At 35.7% G+C, this 15,922-nt stretch overlaps 1 protein-coding gene across 2 annotated transcripts in view; it reads right to left on the bottom strand.

Moving 5' to 3' along the window:
- CFAP99 (cilia and flagella associated protein 99) overlaps positions 1–15,149 on the bottom strand; it is a 56,800-nt gene extending 41,651 nt beyond the window's left edge. For both annotated transcript variants that reach the window (XM_062574648.1, XM_062574649.1), the window contains exons 1-2: positions 15,030–15,149; positions 1,664–1,808 (exon numbers count right to left, since the gene is read on the bottom strand). In XM_062574648.1, the coding sequence (XP_062430632.1) occupies positions 1,664–1,808; positions 15,030–15,149 (265 nt within the window). The remainder of the gene's footprint in view (positions 1–1,663; positions 1,809–15,029) is intronic.
- Between the last annotated feature and the right edge of the window lie 773 nt (positions 15,150–15,922).

Below are 15,922 nucleotides of genomic sequence, written 5' to 3'. Positions count from 1 at the left end.
TCTGGGGAATAGAAAATGCAATTGTCATGCCCCCCTTCAGCAAATACAGAGTTTGATACAGGAGGAGGCACTCAGTGCTGTCAGATTTGTATGGACCTGTTAAGCTGAGGAGCTTTGTTTCAAGCTTTATTTAACCATATTGACTTTGATCAATCAGGCTTCACTTGCGTTGAAGTATTTTAGTTGCGACCAAGTAGCAATGATCAGTAAATCCTGACCAATATGCTGCAGCCAAGTCAGTTTATTGTTAGAGACTCCTGTCTTGTGCTTCAGCATAGCAACATTTTTAAGTAGTCTTAGTGGAATTTACATTTATCTCCTACAAGCTTTATTAAATTCAAATCTGCTCACACATAGCAACAGCCCTTATAAGCAGCTTTGATCATTTAAGTGTCAATGAAGCCTGGCAAAGGGAATCACAAGCAGCTTAAAAAAAAAATCTAAGCCAATGACCTTAGACTCTCAATTTGTTGACAAAGGAAAATCTTCTGGGGTCTCTCCTCTGCCTATGGATAATGGAGGCCTTTAAGCAGACCAGTCCTGATAATCCAATTATAGCAACACTCAGCTTAAAGGTATAATTTATGTGTCCCAGACACTGAAAAACATGGCTTTGGAGAAATGCAGACGATGAAGTATTATCATTTAGAATAAACTCAATATTAATTTAATTTTATCCATAGCAGTTTAGGTCCCTCTCATTTTGATGTTTGACTTAGATTTCTATACCTTACCTAGTACTGTGACAGAAGCAACTAGAATTTCAGTGAAAACTAATAGCTTTTAAGACATAAAATGTAAAGTTACTTCAATTAGATACATTTTTTTACTTTTTGAAGTGGACAACTTTGATTGGATGTTTAAAAGTGTCCACAGAACTTCAGAACATATATGACTTAGAGAACTAATGACAATGTGATTTCTGATCCCAGCTTCTTCAGGAAATTTATAAATCAACCTCAGTATATCTGTACTAAGTAAATGCATAGCATAGAAATATTTTTTAAATGACTCTTTAATGTACTTCTCAACTAGGGAAATAACCTTGGGGATAATAACTAGTTTGATTAACCAGCTCATACTATAAGGTATTGTTGTAGTATAACTGATTCTAACCAACTAAAAAGTGAAAGAAAGATAAGTAACCTAGCTCATGGAGAAAAGACAGAAGTCTGCTTATGTCACTTATGGTCAGTAATGAAGGCTGCATGACAGAAATCTATGTATGGATAGGAGGAATGGTATCGTCATACTACGAGAGTGTTCCTACTTTCCTCAGCAGACACAGCTTTGTTATATAGTTTCATATCTGAATGGCAGAGGTGCTAGATCTCTTAGAAGAGAATAAAGCAAAGTCATTGAAGAACATTTTTTAAAGTGACAGGTGAACTATCAAAACATTTCTAGCCATGATGTTTTTTCCATCTCTAAGTCACAACTTTCTTAGGTAAGTATCCCATTAACATCTGTGACAGTCTAGAATAAATACAAATTTCAGGATTTAGGCTTTATGTTGTAATTGCATTGGAAAAGGTCCTAAATTTCATAGTACATTGAACACTATGACAATACTTCAAATGTAATATAATATTAACACTTGAACTAATAAAATAATATTTTTAAAGTGCTCAATTAAAAAAATTTGGCATTAAAAAAAACTTACCTGCATAGAGATTACGATCAGAAAACAGGCAATGTTTCCCATCTCGAACAAAAAAGGCATTGACTACTACATCCAATAAGGATTTATATTCTATGCATCCAGCTAGTGTTTCCAACACAAAATTTTCATCTGTCATATTAAGAGTCTATAGAGATACAAAATTAATAATGATTAATGCATTCTGGAAAAAAAATGCTATTTGTGTGCAAAACAAGTACAATCACTATAGTAATTAAAAAACATGAGTACTGAACAGCAGTGTCCGAGATAGGGTTGACACACTTCCAATACTATAAACGTATGGGCAGTCCTAACAAATTAGTAACCCTTGTTAAGTAAAATGCAACCCCCTCCAAAATTAAGCTTTCAGTTAACCTGCTGATATGTGCATTTAGTTACAAGGCCTTGATGTGTGAAAGCCAACAATTAATGCAAAGAAAAAGTGATGTTTTTGAGCTATGAACAATGAACAACTTAGTCAATAGTATGAGAAAGCTTTAATAAGATTTTGACCTTCTAGTAGGAAATCTGCTTTATCAATAAAACATGTATTCTATGCGGGTGAAGTCTGAGCTACTTGGGAATCTGAATCTAGGGAAGGAGCTGGACAGCAATTACAGAAAAGACTCTTACTTGACACTCTAGCCTAATATGTGAGTATAAGACTCTTTTAATCTTAACTTGTGAGTGTCAGGTTCTTGTTAATGAAGACAGTATGTTTCTTATCCATCTTTGCTCTCTGGTTACTCATAATGTTCACAGAATACCACAAGAGAACAGGAAACGATGCCCACTGCACTCCATTTGGATTATACCTCACAATCCCTGTAAAACATTTAAATACTTCTGAACTTCACAGACTTTCATTCCTAATAAATAAGCTAGGGAATTTCTGTTATTACATGAGATATACTTCCAGAATGAACCATCTTTAAAATATTTCAATAAAGTCTGAGGCCCAGAGCAGACTGTTATTAAACAAACTGAAAAAATGGGCAGCCAAAGTATGACTAGATGACAGACAATAATGACTCTTTGACCCAAAGAAGTGAGCCCCAGGAAGCCAAAAAAAAAAAAAAAAAAAAAAAATGCTGAGTGCATCTTCTGAACAGATTCAGTCCATATTTAGTATATGATCTCTCATACTAAGGTATAATACTTTGTGCAGAACAAGAATGGTCATTTTTAGTGTCACTAGGGTTCTAGTAACAAGATATAGTAGGATCAGGTTCCAGATTAGACGGTGGAGCTCAAAGAGAGATCTAGCTTTGGCACTGGAGCCAATAGAGCAGTTGTAGAAAGCTAGTTTTCAATAAGATCAAATCTTAAAGTAAAATTACGTCAAGTTATTTTTGCAGGCACTAAAAATTTCCTAGTATCTGTCAAAAAAGTAGTGGATATGCCTCAACTTCTGTCCAGTCCATTCTTTCCCAATAAATATGCTACAGTGTCCAAGGCCCCGTGGGATACCCTATGTAACAGTTGGATTTCAGTTATTCATTTCACGTCAGGATTGTCACTAAAGCTCTGAGATGTGGCAACAACTGAACTGCAGTAATATATGAGACCAGAAGTTTGCCTTTCCTGGTAGGCAATCTCCGGTGGCATCATGACTCCTTTATTTCCCTGATGCAATTCATTTCTAGTTTGAAAGTATCATTAGGGGCTGTTGGAAGGAAACACGCAAGTCTTCTGGTATATGACACCATATGGGGCTTTGAGACTGGGCATGGAAAAGGCATAATTTTAAAATTACGTTTATAATTTTTTAAGTAAAAAACAATGTAGAAAGGTTCCAAGTGTATTTTCTTAGGCTGTCTTCCAGATGAAATGCACTAAAGAGTAAGCATAATTTTTTTACCATTCCTGCTCAAAAGCCAGGCTGGGTTCTTCACTTTTTGTGCATTACTAGAAAAAATAGTGCCTCCATATAATTGCCTCTCTATATATGTATATATGCAGACAAAATTACACCTAGGTACATCCCTGTAATGTCTTTACTGCCATTGACACTGAACTAACATATCTGACTCTCTCTCTAGCCTAAACATTTCTAAATATCACCAATGATACATGAACAGAAATAGAATGAAGTTCAGACTGTGACTTTTAGTTTGTTTAAGGCTAACAGTAGTTAAAATGACAGAAAATCTTTATTTCTACAATAGAATTGATCAGATATGACTCTGAATATATTCTGTGACCCAGATATGTTGGGTGAGAAGGAACAGAGTATAACCAAACTATTCATTACATAAAGACATTGAAGCTTTACAAAGTTTGTTGGGCAGCTGGAGATTGAGTGAGAATAAGTAGGATATCATTTGTTTTCTTAATCAAGGCCCTAGACAAAGGAGACCCAATAGGTTGTGGCAGAGATGGCAGGAAGATAAAAGGAATGCATTTCCAAAAACGGTGCCAACAACAGTGATATGACAAAAAACGAGCTCAGGGAAAAGAATGAAAAAGGAGATAGGGTAAAAGAGAAAATACAAAAGGGCTCAGGCTGAGGAAGGACACAAATGGAAGAGTAGAGGAAAGAGACTGAACACATCTGAAAACATACAAAAAATGAATTTGATAGAGAGTATAGACTTCATCTTGCTAAGCACTGAGAATTCTTGCGCGGCTCACCCTCAGTTCCAAATATACCTTTTCTGAATGAAGATTGATGGAAGTTTGTTCATAAGCCTGGCACAGAAAATCCAGAAATCTAACCCCTCACTAAATATTCAAATATAAATCCCTTATTTGATAAGAGTGTATCTCAGAATTCATCACAAAAAGCAAATGCAAACCCAAGCATCTGAAGGATAAAATGAGAGAAAATCAGCTAGTTTCAATAAAATAGGACTCTAACACTTTGTAATGCAAAACAATTGTCCCCTGGAAAAAATCAGTATGTCTGTAGCTCTGATGATATACAGAAAATCCATTGTGAAACAGGATAAACTGGTTGGAAACTAGCCAAACAAAAACTCTCATAACTATCTAGAAAATAAACTGTTACCAAAGTCTTCATTTGACTAGAATCATTGCATTTACCTTCTGAATACTTTGATATATTTCAAAGTACTATATAAAGTACTACAACAGACCAGTGCTTTTCAAATGTACCTTTGAGGAGGAACAAGTGTACAATCAGATGGCAACAGGAAGACAGCAATGCCCAAATCCTATACTGTTCAGAATACAATATAGAAAGTACAATTGCGTATTTATATTCAGTTTCTTTTACTATTCTGAGTTAACAAATCAATAAGAAGATAGTTGTAGGACAAGCATAGAAATAACATACTTATTCTTGCCATAGTAACTGGCAAAAAAGTATGTAATAATTACATGGCCTTGAGCTAAGCAACAAGTTGACAAGACAGGCAGCTCTGGGACAGCTGTGCACCGGAATACTAACACTGATTGGTAATTCTGTAGGCCACATGCCAAAAAAGTCCTCTCCTTCTGTCATAAAACATTATCAATTGAATCTGCTTTTAATTACAAAGGATACTAAGTGTTCTGTTTCTACATCTGAAAATTAAGGATAGTTAAGCAGCCTGCAGATATGTCATCTGAGGGTGTGATCTCATCAGAATTCATAAAAACTGAACAAGACTGGGCAGGATCAGTACTTGCATAAAAAAATTCAAGGATAAGCCTGTTGTTAGTTAAGCAATACTGATCTAGTGAATCAAAAATGGAGCCAATGCTTTAAAATAGTTCTAGGATACTCTGTGCCATAGAAAATGCTATCTTTTGTACAAGCTCAGAGAACTGATCATTAAATATCTCCAGTCTTTTATTCTGCTGGTAGTCTTAGGTTGTCCCTTTTGTCCTGGGCAAATTTCTTCTATATATCCATATATCCATTTTTTATCCATATATCTGAAATTGTGACTCCTTTGGGAAAGTAGCATGTTCAGAAGGTTTGACTTCCAGTACCAAGTGCATTCCTTCTATGTGCCTTTACGTTGTATTTTATGTCAATAGGATTTATTTCAGAAGTGAGTTAAGTGACCCAGGAACATAGTACAATATGGTAACAGACTGCACATTTATAGAACCTTTTGTATGAATTTCTCAAAACTCTTGACAAACGTTAATTAAGTTTAATGAGATTGATTTAGGGTAATAATATTTTACATATGCAGGAACTACAGTATGGTGCAGATTTGCCCTAGGTGACACACTAAGTCTTTAGTGGCAAAAAGAAAAGAATTCATAAATGCTACTTCCTGAGTCTTTGTTTTGTCTATCAGACCATGTTCTTACCTTCTGAATTACATTTTACCTAATATATTTCTCTGAAACAACTAGCAGCTGGTTATGCTTGGAAATATTTTGTGCAAGTCCTTCAGCACTGGAAAGGCTAGGTAATTTGCAGCTGAAAATAACATGTAGGTATGATTTTCTGTTACACTGAATATTTAAATTTATCAGAAGGTATAATAAATCTTAATGGATGGTATGTTTACTCTATGCCCAGGAAAAAACCTCTATCACTAAAGTCATAGCTTATTAATTCTTGTTTTGTTGTGTAAAGCATGGTGACTTTATGGTAGATTAATACTGGATGGTCCTATATTTTTAATGTTTGGAAGCCTATATATTACAGTGTTGAGCAGTATTTGCTCTGGATATAAGTAAAATGTTCTACGCATTCACATAAAAATATCTGAAAGTGTTCTCTCTATGGCCTTGAATTTCAGCTTCTCTTGATACCCAGGTGTTTAAATTGTAAAAGAATAATGCTGTTTGTGAAAAAGATGAGATTGACTGACTCTTGTTTGAATATGTGCTCGCTGGCATTGCCTTCCCCTTCTGAGAAATCCCTAATGCCCTTGGCCTGCTTCCATGGGCATTTTCTTAGCTTTAGCTGGGAATCTGCCTTGTTTCGCCTAGGAGACAAGAAACTGCGCTGGAAAGTTTGAGCATAGGACTTCTATATACAAACAACTTTCAGTATGTGTGTAAATGCAGCAGGTAGCATGAAATAAAGTGGAAAAGTACCTGCAAAACGCAAGTTTGACCACTGTGGGTGCATGGTAATAACGATGGTGACAAAGAGATCAATTTAAGAGTCAGGGAGGTCAGGAAGGGATGGGTGAAGAAAGTATGAAAAGCTCTGGTTTCTGGAGGGAAGGAAGAAAATGAACAACAGCTATGCCTTGTTTAAAAATCCTCAGGATAAGGATTTAGTTTAAGATGAAAAAAACATTTAAGAAAGAAGATAATATTTGATGAAAAGATAAAATAGTTTTCACGTTCTGGGAGCACAGAGTAATAGTATGTACCAAACTTGACTACTTCTAGGCAGAATACACATATTTTGCAGAAGTGGTCTGATTAATTTATAGCTTCAGATTCCAGTGCTAGTCCTCTCTAAGAGTCTAATCAAAAGGCTGTTGAAATGAAAGAAAAAAAATCTTATGGACTTCACTGGGTTTTGCATCAGTCGCCAGAACCCAGTCCTGTTTTCCCTGAAGCCTGGGAAAATGCTTTCAGTAATTTCAATTGGGAAAAAAACCCTGGGATCTTAAGATATAAATAGGAGAATGTACTGCTTCCACTGTTTACATTCTATTTTACAGACACAAGCAAGTATTTTCACCTTCATGTGATAATGCTAACTGTCTTCAAGAGGTATGTTAAGGCTATTTTCCTTTGTAATAGATATTAATTCACATGAACTGGACATTGCAGAACTATCAGATTTATTAATCCTTTGCTTAGAAAGATTACAATCTGAATTTATATCAGTAACCAATAATACAAATTAGATTTGTATAATTTAGTATGAATTTTTCACCACAGATATCAAAAGAATCTTCTATAACGTGATTTTCATATTTAAAACTAAATCTCTGACTTCTGACATTTGGAGATTTTACTCACAGTTGAGTGGGCATATGTGAGACATACAGCCGAACCAATATAAATGAGAGCTAAGAGTTATGCCAAATTACAACACGTGCTTGTAAAATGGAAAGATCATAAACAGGTTATTCTTGCTATAAATATGAGAGAGAGAAAGGAGTAAAACAGAGAATTTGTGATGGCAGTTCTGATTTTACAGAAGTAAGCTTTTTAGTAGATTGGATTTATAAAGGTCAGTGTGATGGGTCTCATCCTGCAACTCTAATTCAAGCAAGTAATTCCACTGAAAATGAAGAGAGTTATTTGCATAGAGAAAGGCACAAACATTGCATATGGACTTCTGTATTAAAATCTGTCTCTTGTTATCATAGCAAAAGCATGACTCTAACAGTCACAAGGAAGAAAAAATGTCTGTGATACTTCAGGTAAGCACAAAACTTTTTTCCCAAAAATAAAGAAATCTTTTTTTTTCAAAATAAAGAAATACACTCCACTTCTATATTCTCTGCTCTGATGAAATGACATCCCTATGTGCAATAGACTGGAGGAAGGACCACTCTGGATATGGATCATTTTTGATAGATTTAATTGAAGAATACTTAATACAAAGAGGAGGGCTTAGTACAGTAGCAGAGCATCAATCAGATGACAGGAGCATTAAAATGCATTTAGGAAAATAAACAAAGAGAAGTAGTGTTGGCCTTCAGAGGAGGAAAAAAGAAATAGATATGCAGATTTGAATGTGAGTACCACTAATTTAAAGAACCATGATGGATTTAAAGAGTTATTATAGCTTAATATGTTATTCAAGATAATTCAAACTGAATTCTGTTTTAACATAAATGAGGTCACAACATCTAAAGAAGGGCATCTGTTTGCAGTTATTTGGTTTTATGAGCTTTGAGGGGCATAATATGATTTTTCAAGATCAAAGGTGAAGGCTTGCTTGTTGAGACTAGGAATTGCGTATCATATTACTAACGAATTTATGTTCCTATGAAAATATTTCAGTGAAAAACAAGTCCTATGTTATGTTATACTTTAAAATGCAATAAACATGAAGACTCTACGTAAGTGAATTACAAGACAAGTATAGTTTTCTTCCTGGAAGAAGATAAAGTCCAATCATTTATTGGGAACAATGGATAGAAATTCTTTTTATGATATAATATTCCCATGTTGCACAAATAAAATATACAATGAATCACCTCAAGTCTAATTTTGATCATAACATTCCAATTAGAGGAAGTCAAGTTGATTTATCTACTGCTATTCAAGAAATAAAATAAACTTAAAAATATTTCATTTGCATTTCTCTGAAAACTGGAGGCAAATAATCAGCAAGTTTCCCTAATTCCACCTGTATATAGAAGCATGAAGTAGGAATTCGAAGGTAGGAACTGAGACTGGCACACTTCTCTCCCTGGCTTGCCAAGTGCCTGTGTAGAGACATTCTTTTCTGGCACCTTGGTTTCCTGATCTGTAAAATGAAGACTACTTCTAAAGTGTTGTATACAGCACTTGAAAAGTGCCATGTATTGTAATAATACCAACCAAGTGCGTAAGTGTGTTTTCGCCTGTTCTACTGAATCATGGTCGGATGCCTTAACAAAGAATGAACAAAGAAGGTCGGAGGGGCCCCGGTGCCTAAGTGCTGAGTCTAGTTTTCTGTTGGAGTTGAAATTGAATATTTAGCTGAAAAACAGATTTTTTTAGAAGATCTTCATCTTATCTTCTGAAATGAGGGGTCCCCTCACAAAACCCAAATGTGTGCCCTGTGTCTCCTTACTGCATCAAGAATAGTAGAGCAAAGAGAGTACCCTAAAGCAATCAAGACATTCTATTTCCCCTTTCAATTACTTCAATAAAATTGCCTTTGTCTTAAAAACAGACCCAGTTTTGAAACTGTTTGCTCTCCTATTTGTGCATCTTGGGGAGAGAGGATTACTACCAGTTTTAAAGCTACAATAATTCTTATAGGTAAAGGAGCAGGAAGGGGAAGTCATATGAATCACGAGCTGTTAGGAAGGTCAAGTTTTCAATTCCAGGAGCTGTTACATGCCCAAGCTCTTCTGGCACTTTTGATACAGAGTTGAGGTTTTCTTGGAAGAAGCCTAGGTAGAATGTTGCTCATACCCAATCACTCCAGAAAGAAAGATGTTTTGGAGCTTGTGTCACTTGAAAGGTGACAGATCCAGCCTTGAGCTAATTATAGCTCACTAAACACTGTTAACTACTTGGCACTTGGGCAATTTATTTGTACTTTTCCATCACATTGAAAGAAGATTCTATCTCTATACAAACAGTGGTTCAGAAAGACCTGAGCTACTATCAAAGCAATGTTTTACCTCTGCTCTTTGAAATTCTGTTTCTATTCCTTTGCTGTCTGTATCCTGGAGTACTAAGTGGTTGCAAACTACAATAAGTGAAAAAGAAATATGTACCCACCTCCCTAAATTATTGGATATTTTATCTGCTTGATCTACTTCAATTACAAAAATGCAAGAAAAAATGGGTGCTTTTTCAAAGCAGTACACAGAGTTTAGCTGAGCAACTGCCATTACCCTAAATGGAATATGTGAAGCAAAATCCCACATACAGCTAAGAAAAATATAACTCTTGATAGCGGTATCTAATGCCATCATTTCTCTATAAATAAAGATGGCCAACTACTTATCTCATTTACAGCAAAATATGCTCAAAGCAATGCTGCATTGGGAAGTCATTCTGTAATATAATTAGAAGTAGAATGTAGACTCAAATGTTTTCCAGATAGATTCCTCTCTCAAAGCTTGAAACAAGACTTCCTAAAATGAGAGAATATAGTCAGATGTGAATACTGATATTTAAGTAAAATTACAAAGATGCATTAAGAAACAAAAACAGTAATAACCAAGAGGTTGCTCTTGTTCCTGTTGAAGTTAATAGCTACCCTACTGTTGCATTCAAGTGAAAGAAAATGGGAGTAGCTTACATAGTCTGGATCAAAGAACTGATATCTGATAGAAAGGTGTCAACTTTTCAGATTTTTTACTAACTCTTTGGAAATAGTAAGTGGTTGCAAATCACATGCAGGGAAACAGCTGGCAGTATATTTTCAAAGTGGCACACAGGGATCAAGCAGTGCCATACACATTTAGCCTTTTGATATTTTTTGAAAATCCATGTGCATTTTGCTGAGTGAAAAATCTCAACTTGCAACTAGTTTGTGTTTAGATTTTAGCAGATCTCCCCTGAAGATTTTATGTGCCCAAACCGTTCCCAGCCCAGGGCAAGCAGAGCTTTTACTGAAATACAGCATGAGACTGGGACAAGCCCTGCTGGGTCAGAATCTGGCAGCACAAACTGATTGAAGACAGCCTGGCTCAACTCTCTTCTCTGTGACAGCTACCTCTTATGGGCTTCATTTGGAGAGGCAGATAGTTCTGATTCAATTTAGGCATTGCAGAGACTGAGACTGCATGTGCAAGAACTTTGAGATGAGCAGAATGAATCTGAAGAGGTGAGCAGGATTTGCTGGACAGTGGCAATGGCACTGGAATGAGGACAGGTTAGATAAGAGCCTGGGATAAATAAGAAGTGTTAGGGTGAGTAAGAGAAAGGATAGGAAGAGACAGATGACAGTTTAGACCAGGACACAGCTTCCTCTTTCAGCTGCTCAATACCCTGGCTAGCAGAGTATTCCAAACCTCTATAGAGGGTCATGTCCCAACCACTGTGAACTGTCAAAACTTCAAAACGTTCTTTTAACATTTGCTATACAATCTTTAAGAAAGATGACAATATACTATTATTCAAAACAATCACAAATTTTGGGTTTTAACTATTTATCTCAACTTATATGTAATTTAAATTAGAGCATCTAGAGATTATGAAGAAAATTTTGCTGTAGAGTTCTTACCCAGCCCTCTAGATTGCATTATCTTCACAGCAGCAGAGTGAAGCCAACAGAAATTTTGTGTTCCCTGTTTGAGCAGAATATTCAACAAGGATCTATTTCACAGATCAATGTAAGATCTAATATGGAAATCTACAAGTTAGTTTTTTCCATAATTTCCTATAAGGTGTATTTCCTATACTACACCATTCAGCTATGACCCTTTATATTTTATGTCTTATTCGTTCTTTCTGCATATAGATAGATAGATAGTAAAGTCCTTTATTTTAACATATTTGCTTGCCCACTTCCACTTCTTTTCCTGTGACTTATTTGGCAGCTCATTTTTACTGCTTTAATTAGCAAGGATTCCCCAAAGGCTGGTCTTATGCTCCTGGTGGAAGGTTGGTGGAGATGCTTTGATAAAGGCAGATTGTGCTTTCCAAATGTACTCTCCTTAAGACTAAATTCAGTTTCTTTTCATAACATATTCTCATTTGTCAAGTACACATATAAGAATCTTAAACTAGAATATAAAATCATAGCCTCTCTGTGACATTTCCTCATTGTTGTTGATTGTTAGCTTAATTTCAACAATGCTAAACAAAACTTCAGCATTACCTTGCTACTTCTTCATATTTGGGACCATTGCTATCCTGCCTGTTAGTCAGGTCCAAAACTTAGAGGCAGTTTTTCATGTAGACTACTCTTCAGGATATCACAATCAGTCTATGTGTGCATCTCGTGCATTTTTTTTTTGAGCAGTAGCTTTAAAAAGTTAAAAACAAACACTACTTGTCTTTGCTGTTAAGATGATTTGGAGCTTAATTCCATTCTACCTCTTATCTCTTATTCTTTACAGATGTCAGCTCCCATTTTTGATCAGCGAAAAGATGCCCATCTACACTGTTCATTTATTAGATTTCCAAGCAAAGACCTTTGTTTATTTGAGATCAGCTCCTACAAGCATCTATACTGCTCTTGAAAACCTCTTTCACTGTAATAGTGAATAGGTTTTGGTCTGCAAAATGCCCTCTGATACCTGTTCCCTGTAGTTCAAGTAATAGTGTATGGCTGTCAGAGGCACTCACCTCTAGGACCTGCCAATACTGGCATCAATCCTGCAGCCTGGCAGAGATACTGTCAAGGTGCTACATTCCATGAACATATTTTGGAATTACTTGTGCACATTGTTTTAATATTTAAAGAGCAATAATTATCTCAAATTTGTTGGTTTCACCTGGAACAACCACAAATAGTGAGTAATAACCTAACAAGCTATTCAACAGGTTATCAGAGGACTAAACAAGACAACTGTAGGTATCATGTTAACTAGGAAATGTCCAAACACAACATTTAGAGATATATAACATGAATGAAACTGTGTTGATATTGACTGGAACCTGACTGCACTGATAGTGTATGGAAAACTAATTAACCAATTAGAAAATTCTAGTAGATTGGAAGATAGTAATTTTTAGGAAAAGAAAAGGTCTGAGATACTGTATACATAACTAACTACCTAACTAAAAAGAGAGCTGTGGTTTGGAATTATTCAGATTTGTGCTGCTGGCATTTGAGCCTCCTGATTGTTGTCTGGTCAGTAGTATACAGAGTTAGGTTTGCTCTTTGTCATGCTGCCAGCATGAGATGTAAAGGTTTGAATCAAGTCTGTGATTAAAAGTGATAGAGTTAATCAGGATCCTAACTGGAAGGAGAGGAAGTTGAGTTACTCAGTTAATACTGGCTAACTGGTAAGTGGCCAAGTCTGGAACAGTCAAGAGTGGATTTGGGTACCAAGAATGCCAAGAGTGACCAGTAGAACAGTTGGGCCTTGGAAGGGAGTAAGAATCAGTATTTTTCCAAAAAAGAAAATTAAATTTAAATTAGATCATTAGATCACTTGTTAAAATGTTCAGTATACTCATTTGGACAACAAAATGTTTGAAAAATGTGTTCTAAGATTTCTGAGATAATACGGGTGACAGGTAACAAAAGAACAGCAGGGTTTTATCATCTATTTTATACTTGACACAAGCAAGGAAGTTAGATTTAGCATAAAATTAGACCTTATTTTTTATTTCCTTGGATAAATTGACAGTCAAAATATTATGTAGTAAGGGAGGAGAAATAGATAGATTTACACAATCCCAGAGAATGATTTTTTGCCTTATCTTTGACATCAGTTATCTTCTCTGTTTTTCCCACTTTGAAAGCGTTTATTAAGAAGCTTAAGATTCACGTTTCTCTCATGCAGTATTTCTTTTGTTTTTGTATCACCTTTCCTGAGCTGGCAAGAACAATGACCTGAATATTAATTTTTACAGGTATTTATTTTAGCAGCAGTCATTAAATCTTCCCACTCTCCACCCAGCAAAAATGATTATTTTGTAACTGAATCAATTTCCTAATGCAATTCATCATACAAATACGAGTTATGCCATTGCTACAAAGCAGCAGGGCAGTGACAAAAACCAGCGGCCTGAGCAGAAGCTGTATAAGAAAGCAAACACCAAAGAAACGCATGTGGACCCACTGCCTCAGCCTGTGATCTTTGTATCAGACGTCTGTAGTTTTATATTCTTGTAGTCATTTATGTTTACACAAAATCAGCATAAAAGACTATCTATTTGGAATGCTAATGATTTCGACTTTACTGTCAGAAGTGGAAATGAGTACTTGAGCTATGTAGTAACATGGAATCAGGGCTCTGACAATGTTGTTTGCTAATGCACAGGCAAAAGCAGAGTTAACAATGTCATTGTCTTCTGTTAGTGATTTTTATAAAGCTGATTCAGACCAGTGGGTCCCATAACAACTGCATCAGTACAACCGAGGGTGGCAATGAGGACACAGGGATGGGAACAGGTGATAAAGTATGGTCAGAAAAGGATGGGAACTGGTGTAGCCAGCGTAGCTACATACTGGCAAATCTTGGCCCGCTTACTTGTAGTATTAGATTAGAATCACACAGTTGATCTTCTGTCACTTGCCCTCTATCCAATGGTCCTGATTGTCACTTTTGTCCCCCAAGTAAGAACATCTGATCTTGTTAATCAGCTTCTATACTGTCACAATTTTCAGCTGGGCATATTCAAGCAAATGAAGCCTGATTTTGGTTTAACTAGATGTGGTGGGCTGAAAACTGCACTAATATGGCCAGTGAAAAACTAACCTCTTCATTCTTCAAAGTCCTACCTTACTTAGACTGTGGATGGATCAACAGTTAATTTAATATTCATATCATCTATGTATATGAAACCTCTATATGGAAGGCGAAGACAGGAAACTTCAAAACAGCTTAGTCAAAAGCAGACGAGAAACTTTCCCTATCATTTTAGGAGGTTGCTGCATTCCCTGTCTTTTGTTGCCACCAAGCAGTTATTCAGCCCCTCTGATCTTTACTTCCTTGTTTTCTGGTGACTAGATAACCTTAAGAAATTTGGACTTTACTTAGGCATGAAAAATGTAGCCACTGTAAAAAAAAATCTGTGAAAGTAACAATAGTGCATTGGAAAACAGAGATCTTTTTTAAAAGATGAGACAGAGATTGTATTTAAAAATCACCTCCTAAAACTTCATAAGCTATGTACGATAAACAGAAATTTAATATACCTGCAACACTTCAGCCGATTCATTCAAGAAATCCTCCATGCTCTGATTTTCAGGGTTAAATTTGTTAAGCTGTTCGACTATTATTGCAATATGTTTTCCATGGCTGACCATCTTCACCATGGAGAATCCTATAAATATAGTAAATCATTAATTTTTCATGCCTCCTTCAGTTGTGGCATAATGTATGTTGATAGGCTCACAAAGAAGCGTACACTGCAGTAACATAGAAGAGAACATTTAGGTCAAGCTTTCAAAATCACAATTAAATAGAAGAGCTAACAGGAGGAATGACAAAACAGTAAAAACATCAATAAAATATATGACAAATAACTACATTTTTCTTATTCTGGAAATATCTCAAAAGATCATTAGGGTGACACTTAAATGGTTTCTGTATCGGGTTACTTGATGAAATATAATTAAAGATTATGTTAGAGAAAAGCATTAATTGTAGTCAGTGTGTTATACAGGGCCTGTTTAATACATTGATCTTCTCAGTGAGAAGCAATTGATGGTAGCATGTCAATTTTAAATCTCGTTACCTGTTGTTATTAACAGTCTGTATTTTCAAAACAATGAAAAGAATAGGAACAGGGACATGGGGAATATAAAAAAAAACAGTGAGGCAGTATTGGTCAGCAGCAGGATGGGCAGTGACAACATGTCAATAGTCTAGTCCACTGTTGGGGTTTTTGAAGGCACAGCAGTTCAGGTGACTTCTTATGCTTGATGCCGTGTTTGTGCAATGACACTCACTGGATCATATCTATTTCAAATGATGTCTTACTCACTTGAGTCAGAGTTCATAAAACTGGCCACCTAGATTTTAATGTCTGCATGACAAGACCTATATTTCATTTGTTTATACATGTGCACATGCTGCTGTGTATAAA

The sequence above is a fragment of the Rhea pennata genome, chromosome 4 (assembly GCF_028389875.1).
Source record: "Rhea pennata isolate bPtePen1 chromosome 4, bPtePen1.pri, whole genome shotgun sequence".
Taxonomy (NCBI): domain Eukaryota; kingdom Metazoa; phylum Chordata; class Aves; order Rheiformes; family Rheidae; genus Rhea; species Rhea pennata.
Note: the sequence above shows the minus strand (reverse complement) of the source record. Positions and strands in the feature narration are given on the sequence as shown.